The sequence below is a fragment of the Symsagittifera roscoffensis genome, chromosome 4 (genome assembly GCF_963678635.1).
Source record: "Symsagittifera roscoffensis chromosome 4, txSymRosc1.1, whole genome shotgun sequence".
Lineage (NCBI taxonomy): Eukaryota > Metazoa > Xenacoelomorpha > Acoela > Convolutidae > Symsagittifera > Symsagittifera roscoffensis.
The window spans coordinates 32,240,801-32,263,183 of NC_087065.1; the positions used below are offsets into that span (position 1 = coordinate 32,240,801).

The 22,383-nt window shown below is 36.8% G+C and overlaps 1 protein-coding gene across 1 annotated transcript in view; it reads right to left on the reverse strand.

Moving 5' to 3' along the window:
- LOC134844184 (dynein beta chain, ciliary-like) overlaps nt 1-22,383 on the reverse strand; it is a gene marked incomplete in the record, with an annotated part of 486,199 nt that overhangs the window by 199,077 nt on the left and 264,739 nt on the right. The window contains 1 exon segment of the mRNA XM_063860749.1: nt 12,620-12,811. Coding sequence (XP_063716819.1) covers nt 12,620-12,811 — 192 coding nt within the window.

The following is a 22,383-nucleotide window of genomic DNA, read 5'->3' on the forward strand; positions in this document are numbered from 1 at the left end:
GGTAGAAAATTGTCTAATGTCGAAAATTGGCTCATTTAGAGACAATTTTTTATGATTGGTCTGTCTTTGAAAACCCGCAGCAACCACAGTTGTTGCAAGCAAATTATAATCGTGCCAGAGATACTTAGGTTGTTTCAAGAAGTCTGGAGGTGTAAGCCATTTTTCATTAATTTCCCTGGGTTCAAGTTCTCAAGTACCGTGATCTGCAGGATTCAGAGTAGTTGGAATGTGATGCCATTGTAGTTGGTGATCCATCGTTGAAATTTCAGTCAGTCGATTTGCCACAAATGTTTTTTGCTGTTTCGTTGATTTTATCCCATCAAGTACTACCTGACTGTCTGTCCAGACATGTAAAACAGCTGTTCTGCTGAGATGAAGTTCTTTGGACGCAAATGACAAAAGACGTGCTCCAATTGTTGCAGCTTCTAATTCAAGTTTTGGTACACTCAGTTGTTTAATAGGCGCAACCTTGCTTTTGCCAATCAAAAACTTACATTCAATAACTGTTTTGTCTAAATTATGCATTCGCAAGAACAGGACTGCGGCAATACCGATGAGTGAAGCGTTAGTAAATGCCTGTATTCCCAAACTCCATGATTTATTGCTTTGATTTGGAAAAAAAATTCTTGGCAAAGTTAATCTTTCCATCCTGAGAAAAGAATCCAGGATTTTCTGTAGCTTGTGTTGAGGGTCACTAGGTATCTGATTATCCCATTTCAAACCTAGCCTCCAAATCTGCTGCAGTAGAGCCTTCAAACGAATTGTTACTGGTGCTATAATTCCTAGAGGGTCGAAAATAGACGACAATAAGTTGAAGAGTTTCCGTTGAGTATAATTATCAGCCAGAGTAGGAAAGTTTTGAAGGGGATCAACAAAAAACTCATCACTGTCAATTTTCCAGTTTTGTCCAAGAACACGAGTTGAAGTTTTTATCTCGTCGTGGTCTTCGCAAGGAATATGTTGCAGGGCGAGCTTGTTGTTAGATAAGAACTTGGTGAGACGAAAACCACCTTATTTTAAAGACTCCCTAGTTTCTCTTGAAACGCATTGTGCTTCACCTAACGTCGGTACTGAGGCAATGTAGTCATCCATATAAAAACTGTTTAGAATTGCATCATAAGCCAGAGGAAACGAGTCTTCGTTGTCCAAAGCGCATTTTTGTAATGCATAAATAGCGCAGAATGGGGAACATGTGGCTCCAAATATTAACCGCGTGTATTCATACTGATGAACTTTTCCGTTATAGCTCCAGAGAAAACGCAAGGCTGGCCTATCTTCTTCACGAATACTTACTTGCATAAACATCCCTTCAATATCGGCAAGAAGACCAATAGAATGTTTGCGGAAGCGCAGCAGAATCCCTGTCAGATTTGCAAGTAGATCTGGACCTGTAAGGGGATTGTTGTTAAGTGATTGGCCTTTAAAAAGAGATGCAGCGTTGGCTACTCTTCTGATTTTTGTTGGTTTATTTGGGTTTTGCACTGGGTGATGTGGTAGATACCAAATTCGCGAGGGTTTTATTCTTTTCATTTCTAAAGGTCGCACGTGTTTCTTTTCGAGGTTATTTACGAGGGTTGCTTCGTATAAATTTCGTAGATCGTTGTATTTAGCAAGTCGGTGATCATGTGATTTTAGTTGATTACGGGCTATGTAGTAGTTATTCTGCAATTGAGTCTCATTCTTCCACGGTAAAACAATTTCATACCTTTCTCCCGTATGACGTATTGTGTTTTCAAGGATCCGAATTGCCGCCAAACTGTTTTCGGTATAAAACTCTTTTTCTGTTGTTTTTTTTGTCCAGTTTCTTCAATTTTCCAGAATTGCTGAACTAAATAGTCCAATGGTTGCTCAACAGATTCATTTGACTTTCTTGTAACGTGGAAAACAAATCCCGAAGTTTGTCTGTTGCGCACTTTATTCAAACGTGTGGGAGCAATTGTTTGGTGATATTCTCCTGCAATTGTCCAACCCAGTCGAGTTTGTATTCCGTGTGGTCGGCAATCATTTGCTTCAATTACTTGAATGGGGTACGTAAAAGAGAACGTATTAACGCCAAGTAGTGCTCCAATTCTTCCGCCAGCAATATTGGGATATTTTATGTGTCTAAAACCTTTGAAACCCTGACAGATTTCATTCAGATGAGCAACACCTGCAGGAGGTATATTTTAAAATGGCGTTTTATAAACATTACGAATAAGAAACGTTCGTCCCGTTTGTTGGTACGGTGCTAAATTAACGAGGTTGTCTAGTTTTGCAACCGGCATCTCATGGTTGATATTTATATATGTAAAGGCATGTTTGCTGTTTCTGATGATGAGATTTCCAAGAAGTCTGCAATTTGATGAAGCATAAAATTAAATTGGCTGCCAGGGTCAATGAGAGCGTAAGTGTCACACACTTTACCATTATTGACGAACGACACAGGGATCAGCTGTAATTGTTCGAACCAAATGTTGGGTAACCGTTCAAATGTTGCTTTTTCTGAAGCAGTAAACCCTGCCTTTTTTTTTGAAATGAATTTCACTGTCCGCTTGTTTTTGTTGATGGTATGTGTATTTGTCAATGCTATGCGACTGGCCGTATCTGCTAGAGGTTGCGGTTGTAAACTCCTTATCATCTTCGTTTTTTCCTGAGACGATTGCTGCATATGATGCACTGTTTTTGCTTGGAAACGAGTGCTCCCCTTGTAATCTTTCCAATATTTTAGCTTGTATTTCAAGGCACTCCTGAATTAATTGTACGTTGTTGTTTTGAACATTTTCACGGACAGCGTATTCGGTCCATTTCATAAGTAAATTGTCAGGAACTTTAGTTTTGATAAAATTGAGTAAAGCTGAAGAATGCAAGTCTGCTTGAAAACCCAAATTTTGGAAGGTTCGAACTAACTGTTTCAAAAAGGATGCAAATGAAACAACTGAACGATTGTTACTAGTTGAGGACGGCCAAGTTTCAATTTGCTGAATGAAAGCATTTACAATATAGTTTGAGTCGCCAAAATGATTTTGAAGGTCCCTCAGTGCGGCTTTGTAAAAAGCAGGGTTACATGAGTACCCTTTGATGAGCGCTTTTGCTTTTCCTGACACCGAATCCTGTAGATAAGTCATCCGGTGAGTGTCACTAAATGTATGATTCCTGTCCACTGTAGCCTGGAACATGTTTATCCAGTCTTGGTAAGCCATCGCGTCTCCGTCGTAGTTAGGTAGCTTAATTGAAGGAAGTTTAACAGAAAACTTTTAGTCAATTTTTTCTTGTCCGGGTAAAAAACTTGCGTAAGTTTCAGAGCTATGCATTGTTGGAATGGGTTGAGCTTGGTTGTAGTTCTGATTTTGAATTACTTTCTCCAAATGGATCTCTATTCTGTTGACTGTTTGATGAAATTGGGTAATTTACAACCAGATCAAAATTATGTTGCGGCTGTATATTGTTTGTTTTGCTTCGTTTACTGCCATTGGGTGTCCATTATCTGGTTGCATGGATGACTTTGCACTAGCAGATGCGGTGGAGTTTGGTTGTAGTTAGGATGAATGATGTATCCTGAATAATTTTCTCCAAGCGCATCTCTATTCTGTTCGCAGTGTGTTGATATCGGGTTGTTGAAAACCGGTTGATGACAATTATGTGCATGTAGAATGTTTAATTGAGTTTTATCATACCCATGACTATCCACTACCTGGTGCTTTTTAATATCCCCATGACTATCCACTACCTGGTTGTTCAAATCCAAAGTTCTTTGAAACTGTTCAACCGAGTGACTTTGAGCAAACGGGTTCCGATTCGCTTGTATGACAGTTGGGGGAGATGTATACTGCTCTAAATTTTTCTGATGATTTAGATGGAAATTATTTTCTTTTGAAGTTGATGTTTGTATAACGTTTCCTGGTTGCTGACGATTGGAATAAGCAAATGAACATTCCAATGAAAATTTTTCGTGGAGATTTGCATGGACTGCTGGAGCTGAAAACTGAAGCGAATCATGGCTTCGATTCAAATGTAAATTGTCTGGCAATGCTTGTTGTACTGATGTTAGTAGTAGTTGATTCGTTGGTTGAATAGTTTGTTCATATCCTGTAAATCTTTTTTGTTCCAAGCTTTCTTCTCTTGACTGAGAACTTAGAGAGGTCAACTCTCTAGACAATGATTCGTTTGCAGAGTGGTTCAAAAATATTTGCGGTACGTCGGTGGTTGAGTGTTGGTGAAGTAGCATGTCGTTCTGTAAGTTAATTGGCTCTCCATCAGATGAATTGTTCACGCGGTTGCTAGAGGGCTGAGTGACGTGATTTTCGGCATATGTGTCCTTGACGAAGGGGTTTCGACCGGATACAGGCGTCGATTTGTTTACGTTTATTGTATTAGAACCAGAACAGCTGGTTAAGTCTTCGCTTAAAGTGTTGACGTTGTGGGTTAGCTCTAAAAGTTGTCCTGAAAGACATGCACATTTCTCCATAGCGTCGTCGTTGTCTTCCGAAGATCCATTTGCGAACACTTCGGTTGCTATTACTTTCATTTGTTCTAATCGGTCTTCTGTTTTCTGCGCCAAAGTCTTCAAAGAACTAATATGGGTCCCTCTTTCTATCTGTGACTGTAAGATATCCGGAGACCGGCTCATTTCAATTCTAGCCAGCCTGAATTTACTAGAGGCAATTTTTGCAGTTATTGTCGACGTCGACGAATTGTTGGTATTGGTATCGTCCATAGTTGTTGAGAGCCGTAGATAAGGACGGCGCTTGTTCTGTTTCGGACGTTTTTTTTTACCTCTTATTCAATTTTACTTCAAACTAAATTTAGAGAAAAAAAAACTTCGAATGTTTTTTTTTTCAATTTATTTTTGTTAAAATGTTTGCTTTTGTTTTCAATATATTTAAATGTTTTTGAGGGAAAAAAAAACTTTTTTTTATGAGCTCAAAATTAAATGATTTTTTTTAGTTGTTTCCGTGTTATGGTAATTAACATGCTACACTCAAAGCAATGATACAAAGGGACGACAATTTTCCAGAAACAACGAGAGGAAAACGCATCTACACACAAACACAATTTAAAACGAGACAAAGGAAGGAAAATTATATTAAGATTAAGACAAGAGAGACCCAGACAACATGCTCAACAACTGCTTCACCATCTATTATTGTAAAAATAATATTCGTCTTTTTTTTACAAAATCAAAAGTCTGTTAGATGTTTGTTTAGATTGTACAGAAAAAATGCAAACAGGAAAAATCGAAACAGGAAATGATTTTTTTTTGTTTTTCTTTACGAAATGATAAAATGCCGAAAAATAACTATCTTTTGGAAAAGGGGATTTTCGGAGTTTTCAACAAAATGAATACATGAGATGCAAGATCCCGTTTACGGAAAAACAAAAAATCGCGACCGCTTCGTTTCAAACCGGGTTTCTTTTTTACTCAGATGCGCTCAAAATAACTTGGTTTTCCTTGTTTAGGTGGAGAGCAAGTCTGAAAGGAAAACGGCCAAGAAAACTGATAAATTTTAGAGGTTTTGTTTTAAAAACAAGTTTTGTTTTGCTCTCAAACTCGCTCTCCTCAGAGTAGTTACACGCAAATTTGTTCGCTCAACTCGGGGTTACAAATCAATATCAATGTACAAGTAAACATATATTGATTAATGCAAACTTTTATTCTTTTATGAAGACATGTACATTTTGTCAGATCTTTTCTCTTCTTCATTTTTTTTTCGATGATGTTCTTGTCAAAAATAATTTCTCAATTCTCTGTTTATTTTCTATGTCTTCTGTTGTTGAATTCGTGACATGCAGCTGTTGAATATATTTTCCAAATAATGTGAACTGCGCAGTCAGTTGTGTAGTTTCGTCTTCACAGATTATTTTCAGGGGTCAAACGAAAAATCTGGTGTGCCAGTCTGAGGAAAAAGACCGGGTAAGATCAGGGATCAGGTGTATTGAAAGAAGGTGTTTTTGTTTTATTGTTTTTTGAGATATCAGAGTGAAAAAAAGAGAATTTTGCTCAAGTTAGTCGGTTGTCAAAAAGGATGATAGTTTTCGCTGTTCAGCATTCGCCAAAGCATGTAATGATAGTCTTTCTTATCAACAAGATTCACGAAGGTTTAATTCAAACTTTTCAATGGTATGTTAGAAATCGCAGTGACTTTGGAATCAATTTATGACTTATTCGATGATTTATCAAAGTGCGGGAAAGTTGCTTCAGCAACACATAGCACTAGCAAGAAAAAAGTTTCGACCACAGAACACAGATGACGAAACTATACTAGCAGAACAAACAGATTATGTTTGAGATCCTGAATGGTCTCACGAATCAATTATTATTAAACCAACAGATATATCAAGTCAAGCAATTAACACAACTTCTATTCACAAAGTTTATCTTAAATTATACTCACTTACAATTGACACAACACCTTTAAACTGTAATTCAATATTTCCTGATAGAGCAGGAAACAATAGTTTAAATTCCACTTTAATTAATCAAGACAACGTAAACAGAAGAAGAAATCTTACACAGCAAGATGTTCAAACCCCATCACATGTCGTAAATCAAGAAAAAATTGAAACAATAACAACAACAGCACAACAAATATTTCACCTATTCACCCCAACCTTACAACTCCAAAAACAAAAACCCCAACATTACCACAAACAACATACAATCTATAGTAAAACTCACTGTTGCTCCAAAATTTTCTCAAATGGATTACCAAACATTTCGACCAGTAGCAAAACCATCACAAAATCAAAGAACATCGCATAGAAATAACTTCGCAGAACATAAATATAACTATGTACACAAGTCAAAAACCCCAAAATCTTCTAACATGAACACTCAAACATATTAATATTCACAAAGTCAGAATATATCACAACCAACTGCAAGCTCAGTACTTTTCAATGAGAAACCACAATCTACACAAGATCTACCTGAAAATTACCCATTTTTTTCAACAAAATAGAAATAACACAAATAAACACTTCAAGACAAATCATTCCCCTTAATATACAGCTCATTATTCCCCATAATAAAAATCATCAACGGGTCTATACAAACCAAAGACTCCTTTCTTACAACATTGATCAACCAGATTTTTTTTAACCATATACACAACATGGATTATTTCTTGGTTGTCTTGCTTGTTCATGTTGTGTATATGGTTCGAAAAAATCTGGTTGATGAGTAGACAACTTCCAGTATGTGTAAGTCCCACTCAATAACTGTTGCCGTCCATCTCAAGGAGTAATTTACTACACTCTCTCTGTTACCGCCTATCTCAAGGATTAGTTTCCAGCATATGTATGTCCCGCTCAATACCTGTTGCCGTCCATTTCAAGGAATAGTTTATTACACTCTCTCTATTACCGTCCATCTCAAGGGTTAACTTCCAGTATATGTAAGTCCCGCTCAATAACTGTTGCCGTCCATCTCAAGAAGTAATTTACGACACTCTCTCTGTTACCGCCTATCTCAAGGATTAGTTTCCAGCATATATAAGTCCCGCTCAATAACTGTTGCTTTCCATCTCAAGGATTAATTTATTACACTCTCTCTGTTACCTTCCAACTCAAGGATTAATTTCCAGCCAATATATGTCCCGCTCAATAACTGTTGCCGTCCATTTCAAGGATTAATTTATTACACTCTCTCTGTTACAGTCCATCTCAAGGGTTAACTTCCAGTATATGTAAGACCCGCTCAATAAATGTTGCCGTCCATCTCATGGAGTAATTTACTACAATCTTTCTGTTACCGCCTATCTCAAGGATTAGTTTCCAGCATATATAAGTCCCGCTCAATAACTGTTGATTTCCATCTCAAGGATTAATTCATTACACTATCTCTGTTACCTTCCACCTCAAGGATTTATTTCCAGCCAATATATGTCCCGCTCAATAACTGTTGCTTTCCATCTCAAGGATTAATTTATTACGCTTTCTCTGTTACCTTCCACCTCAAGGATTAATTTCCAGCCAATATAAGTCCCGCTCAATAAGTGTTGCCGTTCAATTCAAGAATTAATTTATTACACTCTCTCTATTACCGTCTCTCTCAAGGTTTAACTTCCAGTATATGTAAGTCCCGCTCAATAACTTTTGCCGTCCATCTCAAGGAGTAATTTACTACACTCTCTCTGTTACGGCCTATCTCAAGGATTAGTTTCCAGCATATATAAGTCCCGCTCAATAACTGTTGCTTTCCATCTCAAGGATTAATTCATTACACTCTCTCTGTTACCTTCCACCTCAAGGATTAATTTCCAGCCAATATATGTCTCGCTCAATAACTGTTGCTTTCCATCTCAAGGATTAATTTATTACACTTTCTCTGTTACCTTCCACCTCAAGGATTAATTTCCAGCTAATATAAGTCCCGCTCAATAAGTGTTGCCGTTCAATTCAAGAAATAATTTATTACACTCTCTCTATTACCGTCTCTCTCAAGGTTTAACTTCCAGTATATGTAAGTCCCGCTCAATAACTTTTGCCGTCCATCTCAAGGAGTAATTTACTACACTCTCTCTGTTACGGCCTTTCTCAAGGATTAGTTTCCAGCATATATAAGTCCCGCTCAATAACTGTTGCTTTCCATCTCAAGGATTAATTTATTACACTCTCTCTGTTACCTTCCAACTAAAGGATTAGTTTCCAGCCAATATATGTCCCGCTCAATAACTGTTGCCGTCGATCTCAAGGAGTAATTTACTACACTCTCTCTGTTACCGCCTATCTCAAGGATTAGTTTCCAGCATATATAAGTCCCGCTCAATAACTGTTGATTTCCATCTCAAGGATTAATTCATTACACTCTCTCTGTTACCTTCCACCTCAAGGATTAATTTCCAGCCAATATATGTCCCGCTCAATAACTGTTGCCGCCCATTTCAAGAATTAATTTATTACACTCTCTCTATTACCGTCTCTCTCAAGGTTTAACTTCCAGTATATGTAAGTCCCGTTCAATAACTTTTGCCGTCCATCTCAAAGAGTAATTTACTACACTCTCTCTGTTACGGCCTATCTCAAGGATTAGTTTCCAGCATATATAAGTCCCGCTCACTAACTGTAGCTTTCCATCTCAAGGACTAATTTATTACACTCTCTCTGTTACCTTCCAACTAAAGGATTAATTTCCAGCCAATATATGTCCCGCTCAATAACTGTTGCCGTCCATTTCAAGGATTAATTTATTACACTCTCTCTGTTACCGTCCATCTCAAGGGTTAACTTCCAGTATATGTAAGACCCGCTCAATAACTGTTGCCGTCGATCTCAAGGAGTAATTTACTACACTCTCTCTGTTACCGCCTATCTCAAGGATTAGTTTCCAGCATATATAAGTCCCGCTCAATAACTGTTGATTTCCATCTCAAGGATTAATTCATTACACTCTCTCTGTTACCTTCCACCTCATGGATTAATTTCCAGCCAATATATGTCCCGCTCAATAACTGTTGCCGCCCATTTCAAGAATTAATTTATTACACTCTCTCTGTTACCGTCCATCTCAAGGGTTAACTTCCAGCATACGTAAGACCCGCTCAATAACTGTTGCCGTCGATCTCAAGGAGTAATTTACTACACTCTCTCTGTTACCGCCTATCTCAAGGATTAGTTTCCAGCACATATAAGTCCCGCTCAATAACTGTTGATTTCCATCTCAAGGATTAATTCATTACACTCTCTCTGTTACCTTCCACCTCAAGGATTAATTTCCAGCCAATATATGTCCCGCTCAATAACTGTTGCCGCCCATTTCAAGAATTAATTTATTACACTCTCTCTATTACCGTCTCTCTCAAGGTTTAACTTCCAGTATATGTAAGTCCCGCTCAATAACTTTTGCCGTCCATCTCAAGGAGTAATTTACTACACTCTCTCTGTTACGGCCTATCTCAAGGATTAGTTTCCAGCATATATAAGTCCCGCTCAATAACTGTTGCTTTCCATCTCAAGGATTAATTTATTACACTCTCTCTGTTACCTTCCAACTAAAGGATTAATTTCCAGCCAATATATGTCCCGCTCAATAACTGTTGCCGTCCATTTCAAGGAATAATTTATTACACTCTCTCTGTTACCGTCCATCTCAAGGGTTAACTTCCAGTATATGTAAGACCCGCTCAAAAACTGTTGCCGTCGATCTCAAGGAGTAATTTACTACACTCTCTCTGTTACCGCCTATCTCAAGGATTAATTTCCAGCATATATAAGTCCCGCTCAATAACTGTTGATTTCCATCTCAAGGATTAATTCATTACACTCTCTCTGTTACCTTCCACCTCAAGGATTAATTTCCAGCCAATATATGTCCCGCTCAATAACTGTTGCCGCCCATTTCAAGAATTAATTTATTACACTCTCTCTGTTACCGTCCATCTCAAGGGTTAACTTCCAGTATATGTAAGTCCCGCTCAATAACTGTTGCCATCCATCTCAAGGAGTAATTTACTACACTCTCTCTGTTACCGCCTATCTCAAGGATTAGTTTCCAGCATATATAAATCCCGCTCAATAACTGTTGCTTTCCATCTCAAGGATTAATTTATTACACTCTCTCTATTACCGTCCATCTAAAGGGTTATCTTCCAGTATATGTCAGAATCCCGCTCAATAACTGTTGCCGTCCATCTCAAGGAGTAATTTACTACACTCTCTTTGTTACCGCCTATCTCAAGGATAAGTTTCCAGCATATATGAGTCCCGCTCAATAACTGTTGCTTTCCATCTCAAGGATTAATTTATTACACTCTCTCTGTTACCTTCCACCTCAGGGATTAGTTTCCAGCCAATATAAGTCCCGCTCAATATACGTTGCCGTCCATCTCAAGGATTAATTTATTACACTCTCTCTGTTACCTTCCACCTCAAGGATTAATTTCCAGCCAATATATGTTCCGCTCAATAACTGTTGCCGTCCATTTCAAGGATTAATTTATTACACTCTCTCTATTACCGTCCATCTCAAGGGTTAACTTCCAGTATATGTAAGTCCCGCTCAATAACTGTTGCCGTCCATCTCAAGGAGTAATTTACTACACTCTCTCTATTACCACCTATTTTAAGGATTAATTTCCAGTATATGTAAGTCCCGCTCAATAACTGTTGCTTTCCATCTCAAGGATTAATTTATTACACTCTCTCTGTTACCTTCCACCTCAAGGATCAATTTCCAGCCAATATAAGTCCCGCTCAATAACTGTTGCCGTCCATCTCAAGGATTAATTTATTACATTCTCACTGTTACCAGTATATTTAAGTCCAGTATATGTAAGTATATGTAAGTCCCGCTCAATAACTGTTGCCGTCCATCTCAAGGATTATTTTATTACAAACTCTCTGTTACCTTCCACCTCGGGGATTTATTTCCAGCCAATATAAGTCCTGCTCAATAACTGTTGCTGTCCATTTCAAGGATTAATTTATTACACTCTGTCTGTTACCGTCCATCTCAAGGGTTAACTTCCAGTATATGTAAGTCCCGCTCAATAACTGTTGCCGTCCAGCTCAAGGATTTATTACACACTCTCTGTTACCTTCCACCTCAGGGATTAATTTACAGCCAATATAAGTCCCGCTCAATAACTGTTGCCGTCCATCTCAAGGATTAATTTATTACACACTCTCTGTTGCCTTCCATCTCCGGGATTAATTTACAGCCAATATAAGTCCCGCTCAATAACTGTTGCCGTCCATCTCAAGGATTAATTTATTACACACTCTCTGTTGCCTTCCATCTCAAGGGTTAACTTCCAGTATATGTAAGTCCCGCACAATAACTGTTGCTGTCCATCTCAAGGATTAATTTATTACACACTCTCAGTTACCGTCCATCTCAAGGGTTAACTTCCAGTATATGTAAGTCCCGCTCAATAACTGTTGCCGTCCATCTCAAGGATTAATTTATTACACTCTCTCTGTTACCGTCCATCTCAAGGGTTAACTTCCAGTATATGTAAGTCCCGCTCAATAACTGTTGCCGTCCATCTCAAGGAGTAATTTATTACACACTCTCAGTTACCTTCCATCTCAAGGGTTAACCTCCAGTATATGTAAGTCCCGCTCAATAACTGTTGCCGTCCATCTCAAGGATTAATTTATTACACTCTCTCTGTTACCGTCCATCTCAAGGGTTAACTTCCAGTATATGTAAGTCCCGCTCAATAACTGTTGCCGTCCATCTCAAGGATTAATTTATTACACTCTCTCTGTTACCGTCCATCTCAAGGGTTAACTTCCAGTATATGTAAGTCCCGCTCAATAACTGTTGCCGTCCATCTCAAGGATTAATTTATTATACACTCTCTGTTACCGTCCATCTCAAGGGTTAACTTCCAGTATATGTAAGTCTCGCTCAATAACTGTTGCCGTCCATCTCAAGGATTAATTTATTACACACTCTCTGTTGCCGCCCATCTCCGGGATTAATTTCCAGCATATGTAAGTACCGCTCATTGACTTTCACGGAGCGAGCGAAAATTTTCGAACACTCCACATTTTACACTCATCTAATGAATTACTTTACATTTCACTGGAAATTCGACTTTTTCATGAGTTGAGCAGAAAAATTAAGAAAGAAGTTGAACAAGATTGCTCCTGTACATAATTTGTTCACTAGTTTGAACTATATGTGTGAGCTGACCTTATTATTTGCTTCGAGGTAGTTGAACAAAACCATTGCGGAGATTGTCAGGTCGCCTGTGTTAAATGGGTAAACCCTATTCCAGCCCTGGGGTCCAAATTTGCGTCTCTCTGCCACCACTGCGTGGAAGTAACACAGCGAGAACAGAATACTCTTGAACTCGGCCTCCTTGGAACACATTTCCAGTGTTTCCTGAACACACCACACAACAAAATAATTCAGGCACTGTAGGTTCGACTGCATAGTTATCAAACATAAACTTAAAACTTCGCGAAAAAAAATTAAGAATACAAAAGTCAAGTTAAATGAAATTAAGCAGATATGATACAGAAATGGTTCCGCTTTTTTCGATTTCCGCGATCAAAAATTACAAACAGTAATAAGAAAAGGATACAATTATAGGCCATACAATTGACGTCCTGAGCTCAAATTCAAAAAAGAATCCCAGTATGATTTGAAAAAATTAATTCAACTGGACTTACAAACTGCGCTGAACAGAATCAGAGAGATCATTAGAGATCCATTTATGATTTTTTCTAAAACAAAATTGGTTTGGCTGTAGAAAGCGGTTTGTGGCTCTTTTCTTTTTCCCAAAAACTTTTTAGTGCAAAAATAGAGTGTGGATTTTTTCACATTTTCTAATTGTTATCAAAACTGACACGCGGACTGTTTAGGCCGAAATAAAATTTTTAGTCTGCATACTTAACTTTGTAAACCCACTCCGTTCACCGACCATAAAAAATCTGCTCGTGCGGGTTGTGGTAAGGAAAAAGAACCAGCGGTTTGCCGAAAAAAAAAAATAAGTTATACAGTAAATTTTGATCTTTTTTTCTTTAGTTTTCAACTTTTCGACAATTTGAAATGCCACGTTATTTCAAATTTATATTCAATTTGCACCGAACTTCAAAGAAAGTGAGGAATATTCATGCTCGGGATGTCTTTTTTCTCTAATTCAGACCAGTCTTCAAGAAATTGCCCCTGTGTAATCGACCTCTGAATCTTCGTGGTCCCGCTGAGTTCACGCACCACTATAATAACCTAACACGACTGATTGTCTGATACCTTGATGTTTTTATTCGTGGTGCTTCATCTCACACTACTTAATTGTTCCGAACTTTTTTGAGTCAACCTAATGGGTCATTTTGATAACATGAACTTTCTTATCATTTCACACTAAAATTTAAAATTATTAGCCTAAAATTCTGTATTTCTCGAAATATCACGAAACCATAAACTATTCGACACCACTATTATAAGCAGTGTTAATATTTCTCAATAAAAGCAGAAGACTGCTTATAATAGTGGTCTAGTATGATATGCTTTCGCATCTAGTCACCCATCTCCCTTCCTTGATTCCTGGTTCTATATAAAGATTCGCCAATCAGTGACGACTTTAGCGAGTTAGGTCCTTGAGGTTAACTCATAGAGTAATTTCGGATAGGGTACACCGTCTGCTCGTCACGCTATCTTATTTTCGGCCGGATAGATTCGTGCAACTTCTTAGTCTAATACCGATCCTAATGTTACTCTTATATCGACTAGTCTCAGGGTGTTTAACTAGTCTCTGCTAGGCTCAATAGATCTAGAGTATATTGGCTTATTGCGACTGCTTGGAGAGATAACTAATTTCTAAGTTAAATTCAAATCTCTCTGGTGCTGAAATTACAAGTAATTTCAGCACTTACAAATAAGTGGATTGTTAGTTAGATGGATCGTGATTGGTTAATATTAAATATTTTATAGAGATAAAGTATCCAATGTATAACCAAAAATAAAATGTAGTTTAGATCAGGTTCCACCCATCCGGGGTTTACAGAGTTTTTTAGAACTATCTTTCTTTCTGCAATTGAAGGATGGATGATGAACGTTGGTATTTGGCGAACATCATTTTCTTATCCGGTTCCTCTTGAAGAAGAACATTCCAGGACAATGGAATCAGGGTTAGGAAATTGTTACTTTGTCACTCGACAACGACTGTGATCCCCAATGAAACAATCCGATTTCAAAATGGTTTGCTATGTCAGGTTTTTCTGTATTAGTAGAGAACTGTTTGATGTGCAGCCTCGTCTGGGAATGGCGTGAAGATCGTGTTTGGAAGGGATGCCTTGTAACTCGGATCTGTACGTATACTTGAACATCGAGGTGGTCATTGGTCTACTTCAATGAAGTCCTTTTGTGCGAAGTCAGGTCGCACTCTAAATCCTTTGAGTCGTGATTGTGGACGGCATGTCGGTTGTGTTTAGCCATTCTTTTGTTCGAGTGTGATGGGATCGTCTAGTCTTTGGATGTTCGTCTTTGTTGTTGTGTATGATCTATATACTGCATAGTATGATTTGCGTTATATAAATTTTTGTTAATTTTGTTTTTTCAATCTTGAACTTAGCAAGTCGTTTTCACAAAAGCGTTTTATTTTAGTTCAGTTATTTTGAAGAGTTACTCACCCTTGAGTACATCTTATTAAAAATTGAAGTGTGGTCACAAAGCGTGGGTGTAGCGCGGTGGGTTATACCGGCTATAAGCATGCTCAGGACGTCCTTTTCTGGTGGGTTAGGCCAGGAGTGGGAGTATGATTGCATGCTGTTTCTTTGAGAGGTCCTGTTATGTGATAACATTTTATGTTGGTTTTTTTTCTGGTCTTTCTTATGTCACTTTGGTTGTGTCCTTTTTTCAAAAATCAAATTGTTTTTGCTTTGGGTTTGTCTTGCGACTTTTTTGTGTTTTATTATTTTTTTCTTAGACTTTATAATAGAAGAAATTATCCAGTTTTAAACTGGGTTAATCCGGTTTCGGTACCGTTGGTTTTCTTTTCTTAGTCATGCTGTTATTTTATGATTTGTGGTGTTTAGTAAGTTAGTAAGCTGCATTGGTTAGTTTGGTTTAGTGTATAATTCCTTTCCAACCGGGTTAAAGGAAAGTTTGAAACTTGTTATCGCGTGTTAGAGTTGTTGATAGTGAAAGCTTGAAACTTAAAATCATTATTTCAACAGTTCTTCGTGGGCGAGCTGTGCGAGTTGGGATAGAATTCTTGTGCGAATGAAAGAAAATATTGAGAAGGTTAGTACTGCTTGCTCTTTTTATTAATTAATTGCATAGAATTTGAATTTTACTGCTTTTTGGGGAAGTTTAAAATTATAAAAAAATTTTTCGTCGTACTTTAATTTTACTGCTTTGTGGGGAAATAATTAATAAATGAGATTACTACATTTGGTATGAATTTTTTGACTGCAGTATTTAGTGCGTAAAATTAATGAGTTGAATATAGTTTTAACAAGTTTACATTTTTATTTGTCTTTTTCTGTTTTGTAGATGATTGTGGTGTAAAGAGTAAAAGAATGAATTAAACGTTGATAGAAAATGGTTAGTACGAATTTGAATTTATTAGTTAAAAGTAATTTATTTCATATTTACCTTAGTATTCTGGGAAAAAGCCGTGGGGGAAGATGTCGCGAATCATGTCTGATGTTGTTAGTACTTTGGCTAGTATGGGTATGACATTTTTAGTTTGTAGCAGTGGCCAAAGCAATTGAAGTGCGTTGATGGTGTTTAGTTCTTCTGTGCCTACTGCGAACTCATAAGGTGTGTTTTGGATGAGGTTATAGATTTTATGATTATATTTAGTAATTTGAACAAATTCTAATATGTGTATTTCAATAGGTTGTATAAATTCATGCGGGATAATGAAGGGTCTTGATTCTTCATCATTGAAGGTCTTTGTGCGGGACAGAATATATAAATTTGGGTAACTGGGCCATAGTTGCGGAGGATGCCGTGGAGGTTAGTATTTTTATGTAAAATTTAGAAAAAATGGTGACGTGTATTTTGAGTTAAGAAACTGAAAACGATGGTGAGGTTGTCTTGATGGAGTGTGTAAATCAAAATGATTTTGTATAAAACGATAATAAATATAAGTGTGCGTTTGTTTAGTGCGTAACATAATATCGTGAGAACAGTTCAAATCGCGTTCTTGTACTGAAATTTATCATAGAAGTTTTCATATGCTTGAATATCAACTAGTGCTTCTGAAATAATATGAACATGCTTTCTATCAAAAATATTAAGTGTAAATACGTATGATGTTTTAATAAAAAAATTTTCTGTTAGTTGCGGGTTTGCGAAGCGATCTTCATCTAAAAATTTATCTTGGTTAGGACGGATGATTTTATGATCGTAGTATTCTATTGAAAAATCGTTAGCTCGGGGTGCGGTGAATGTTTTTAATACTTTTCTATATTCAACGTAAGTAAATTGTCGAGGTGTTAATGATGTGGTGAGTCTATATAATATAATTTTATTTTTCTCGATATTTTCAGTAGTATTAGCTAATGGTAGGCAAAGGGGGTTAGTATAATTATAATAAGCTGTCCAATGAAGTGTTGGCAATAAAACGTGTTCATCAACAAAATTTCGTGTTTCGTTAGCAATGGTAGGTGTATTTAATGTATATTGCGGAAACGAGGGTAAGGCGATTTCCAGAAAATTTTTTGTGTTTGTGTGTTCCTGGTGATTGATATATTCGCGGGCTGTTCCGGGTTTGGTTGGGAAAGGGTGATTTGGGAATTTTCGTTTAAAAGTGCGATAAGCTCAGTTAGTACTGGTAGGTGTTTCGGTGGATGCGGATGATTGAGCTAATGTTAGAGTGTAGGCTGAGGAGGGTGTAGGAGTTGGTGGATTTGAGGATGTCATTGTGGATGATAGTTGATGTATTGTGAGAGTGTTGGGGTGTTTTAATTGGTGTTGTAATGTAATAAAATTGTCGAGTTCTTCGGAAATTTGGAGGGTATCTGGGGAATTATTATATGATCTGTCGGAATGAAGTGGAGAACAGGTTGGGGTTTTTTGGGAAGCGTAAGAAGGAGTGGAAAGGGATGGGAGTGGATGACTGGATTGGATGGGTCGAAAAGAGGGTTGTGAAAAAACTGAGGAGTTGGTCTGGGTATGGGTAGAGGGAGATGGTTCGGAGTCTGCAAATTCGTCGGGGGTTTCTACATTGGAGTTATTAAATTGTGAGATAGTATGAAAAACTGAAATATCTGAGTTAGTATCAGATTTCGTGCTTGATGGTATATTAATAATTGGAAAATCGGGTGGTGGGAAAGCAAAAAGTGGGATTATTGGGATTTGAGTTTGGAGGTTGGCTGGGTGGGAATTTGAGCGATGGAGGGATCCAAGTTGTCGGCTCATCGTGGGCTAAAAAAAATGATTATTTTGAGATTGAAAAGTGGTGGTGTGAGGTTGTTCGGTAATTTGTACATATGTATTATCATTTTGTGAATGATGTGTCATTATGTGTTGCATGGGACTTTGTGTTGTATTTGGTCTAAAATTTGGATTATTTGTGATTGCTGGGTTTTGAAAATTTCGGGGAACTAAGGTTAATGGATGGTTTTGTGGCAGGGGTGGTATCTGTGGTGCAGTAGGTGTTATATCTACATTATTATGTTCCTCGTCATATGTCTTTTGTCTTGTGGATATTTTTGTATTATATTCTTTTATCTGTGCATCTAGAAGTATTTTATTGATTGATGATGAACCCTAATTTCAAAAAACCCTGCAAACAGTATACGTGCTACACTTGCTTGTCGGCTTACCTCTGTGTGTATAGCGCATGTAATATAGATTCCTTTCAACAGTGAGAAAAGAAATCCTATAAAATTAACATAGCGTATAAGGGCCATCCTAGAAAAGCGAGAATTTCATTTTTTAAGGTGACAAAACTGAAAATATGTTTAGGTGAATTATCTTGTGGTCTATATTTTTCACCGTTTAAAAATATGTAATCTTTGATATCTTTAAAATATCCGCCATAGTCTTGTGTATAAATGTCTGCAAATCCTGCGGTTTCGGCAAGTTTTCTTAAATTCTGGTCGATTGATTGTCGTTGTATTGTGTCCATTTGTGTTAGTAATTCTTGAAACTGTTGTGTTCTAATGTAATGTTGTATATCAGATTTAGAATATTTTCCAACTGATTGTAAGTCAATATTTGGGTTATGAGCGATAGCTCTGATACTTTCGGGTGAAAATTTTTTGAGTGGTTGCCTTAATGTAGGATACGGTGTAAGTAGGTAGTATTTATCTTCATCAGGGTTTAATTGTACTTCATGGTGGCTATTTTTTGATCCACATGGGACTGCGATATCTCAAAAATATGTTCGTCTTGAAAGTGTATCAACAAAATGTACTTTATTTTTATACAATATGGGGATTCTTTTATAACAACGTTTATCTTCACGAACATATAATGGTGATACTTTTTTGGTGCAAGTATAAAACTATAAAATGTTTCCTTCGTAGTCAAAAAATTTTGATCTGCTTCCTGATAGTAAGTATCCTGAGTAAGGTTTTTTTAGTACTGCTAGTGCGAGTGATTGTAGGATTTGTGTTCTTTCTAATTCGCATAGTTGGTGAAGTGTTTCTAATTCAGAAAGTGATATTTCTTGGAAAGTTCTACTAATTGTGTAGTCTAATTTCATGTCTAAGTGGATATCATAATGAATATTACCAAAGTAAGTGCTATTCATTAGTGACAGTTCTTGTAAACGTGTGCTTTTACTGTCGTATGGTTTTAGTTTTCCACGAGGTTGAACTTTGCTTTTATAAAAATTATCTGGGACGTATGATGTGCCTTCATTAATGGGATGAATTGTGGCATAAGAGTCAAATTTAATTTTTCCAGTGGTCATTTCGAAACCTTTTTCGTATTCGACAAGTATTCCAGAGTATTGTGTTTTATAAAGTGGATTTCTATATTTACATGCAAATTCTGTTTCTTGATAGACTTGAAAACGTGTTAAATTATTTTTTATTTCATGAATGATTTTAAAATCAGTGCTTTGTTTACGAGATGGGTTCACCTGTTCGTATGGAATCGATTCAATAAAATATTTTTCACGAAATTTTATCATTCGAGCGTGTATTTTTGCTACTTGAAATGTTGTGCATGTATCTTCGGGAGACCAAACAATTGTTGCTTGGGTCCTTGTTGTAGGGTCACAATAACCTTGATCATTTTTGCAAGGTAATCTAATTCCTTGATGGATTATGGTGTTATCAGTTAAATCTTGTGTGAGTTGTATTTTTTCAAAATGTATTTTCCAATCAAAAAACATTATTTCTTGATATCCTTTATTTTTTGTGTCTGCTTTGCAGTTTGAAGGATTATTTATTCCAATGTGTGGTATCCAGTGTTTATCGTGTATATCATAAGTTAATCGTCCCTGTGCGCCGTTATATGGGTATTTTTCGTCTAATTTAATATGTCCTTGGTATCGTTCAAGTTCTGCTTGATGTACAGAATCGGCAAAGACTTGAAAATTTACTAATTTTTTGTCTGTGTTTTTATTTCTTGTGATATTTAGTCTGAGTAGTTCGTTTTTACAATCATCGGGATTTAGATGTCAAATTCGTTCTTAAATACTTTGGTAAAATGATTCGTGGTCAAGTCGGTTATTATTTCCGTTGGAAACTTGTGAACAATGTACTTTCTTCTCGGAAAATGTCGCTGTAATTTTATATCCTGTGACTGTTGTTGCTCGGGCTTTTGAATACAATGTTGCTATTATATTTGTGGTTTCTATAGCTTGTGGTTCTGTTTCGCATGGTGATACTTGATTTATTGCATATTTGTGTAGTGTTTTTTGTTCGTTTTCTTCACAATCATAGTGTGTTACTAATAAATCCTGGGGTCCTGTGCGAGGAGAAGGATTTGTGTTTTGGTCGGAAAATATTAGAAAAAGGATGTGTTGAAATGATAATATTTTTAGGATATACATGTGTATGATAATCCTGAGTATGGGTTATAAAATGTTATGTAACCAATTGTGTTTTTTTTGTATATCTATCGTATTCATATATTACTTCAGTTGTTATAAATAGTGGTGGTAGCGATTGAGCTGTTATATTTGGTGAATTTAATGGGTAGGGATGTTGAACAATATTATTAAGTCTAATTTTTATTTAAAATTTTAATTGGGACTATTTTGTTGGAGTATTTGAATATTGTTTTCTCGAATATCTTCGTGGATATTTTGTCTATATTGTAATATATTGAGTGCCCAACTGTGGAGTCGGTTACTATCTTGATGTTGTCCAAATAATGGTGGAGGTGCTACGAATGTATTCCAATCTAGTCGTAAAAGGTTTTTGATGATGATTGTTCCCGATATCTAGCGTCGAGGTTGTTTGGGAAATTTAAAGGGAAAAGTGTCGTTGAGATTTGACTTAAGGATGGTGTTGACGGGATTGATAATGTTTCTGGTAATGATGATGGTGTTGTATCTGTAGAAATATCTATCGGTTCATTTACTATGTTTGGTTCACCTTGTGTATATGAGTGTGTTGCCCAACATGGTAGTCGTGCGGTGGGATTGGGGGGGTTAAAAGGATTTTCACGTATTTGTTCAGATGTCGGTGTTGAACCTAAGTAATCTGAGGGTATACTTGAGGTGCTATGTTGTGAAAGGAGTGTGGGGGTTTCTGGTAATGTACTACTTGAAATTTCTGAAGTAGTTGGTGTTGGTGATTGGGGTATATCAAATTGAACTCTGGGGGTTTGAAAATTTCTATTTCTTCGTGGATGTATTATTTGTCAATTTATTTCAACTGTATTTTGATTTTGACTAATGTGTCTTACACTGCATAAGTCATGTGGTAATGTGGGGTATAAATTATATGTTGGTTCACTTAGGGATGCCTGTCGCTGAACTGGTTCTAGTGGTTCAGATAAGCGAGCTTGTCTTTCTTCAAAGGTATATGGGTTATCTTCAAAAGAAATTCGTGTAGATGTTTGGGGGTTTTGGGTAGTTGTGGGTATGACTGGGTTTTTTTGGGAAGATGTCGGTGAAGACTGATTTTGTGATGGTTGGTTAGCAATTTTGATCTTTTTCTAGTGGAAAGATTTATGTTTATTATAATAATCTTCGATGAAAAGAATTAAAAGGATTGTTGCTAGGGCGAATGTGACTTTTGCCTTTTTTACACATTTGCACATTGTCATTATTTGCACATTTGCACATTTGCACATTGTTTTAAATGTTTCAGTAGGGTCAACTTTGGACCATAACCGCAAAGTTCGAGAAGTTTTCGAGAAAATAGACAAACAAGGATTAGCGCTAGAGTATTCCCAGTGCAATTTTTCAGGTTAAAAAGACATCAGCTGGTTAGGCTTCGAAATCGTTAACACGGACATATATACCGGATATATACTGAAGCAAATAAACGTTCAGTCGGTTTTAGACCTGAAACCTTCACAAACCCCTGAACAGCTCAGATCATATATGGGCGTTCTAAATTATCTAAAGATAATCCTAAAATCAAAAACTTTCACAGAGAAGCTTAGACCATCATAAAAGCTAGTTACAAAACAAGATTGCATCTACCGAAAGCCCCAAAGTTATTTCAGAAATAACGAAAAAATTTTACTAAGTTGCGAACAAAAAACACATTGAAAATGAAATGCTAGCCATGGCGGTCTGGGCAGCACACTGGAAAAACCCGGGTTGCCCACCATAGAAGATAATGCGCACCCATGCACATCCATGCATGATTTGCATGGAAAATGACTAATCATACGTAGCACATACGTTGCTTCCGAAAACCCTCAAAATAGCTTTTTAACGGAGTAAAACAGTAATAAAACGGTTTCTCATCGTTATGCAAGCTGTTGGTAAATTATCAAAAATTTTCACCATGCAAATCATACGTCGCAACATATATGGTGCTACGTATGAAAGAGATTTTTCACCATACTTTTTTTCTCTAGAAAAC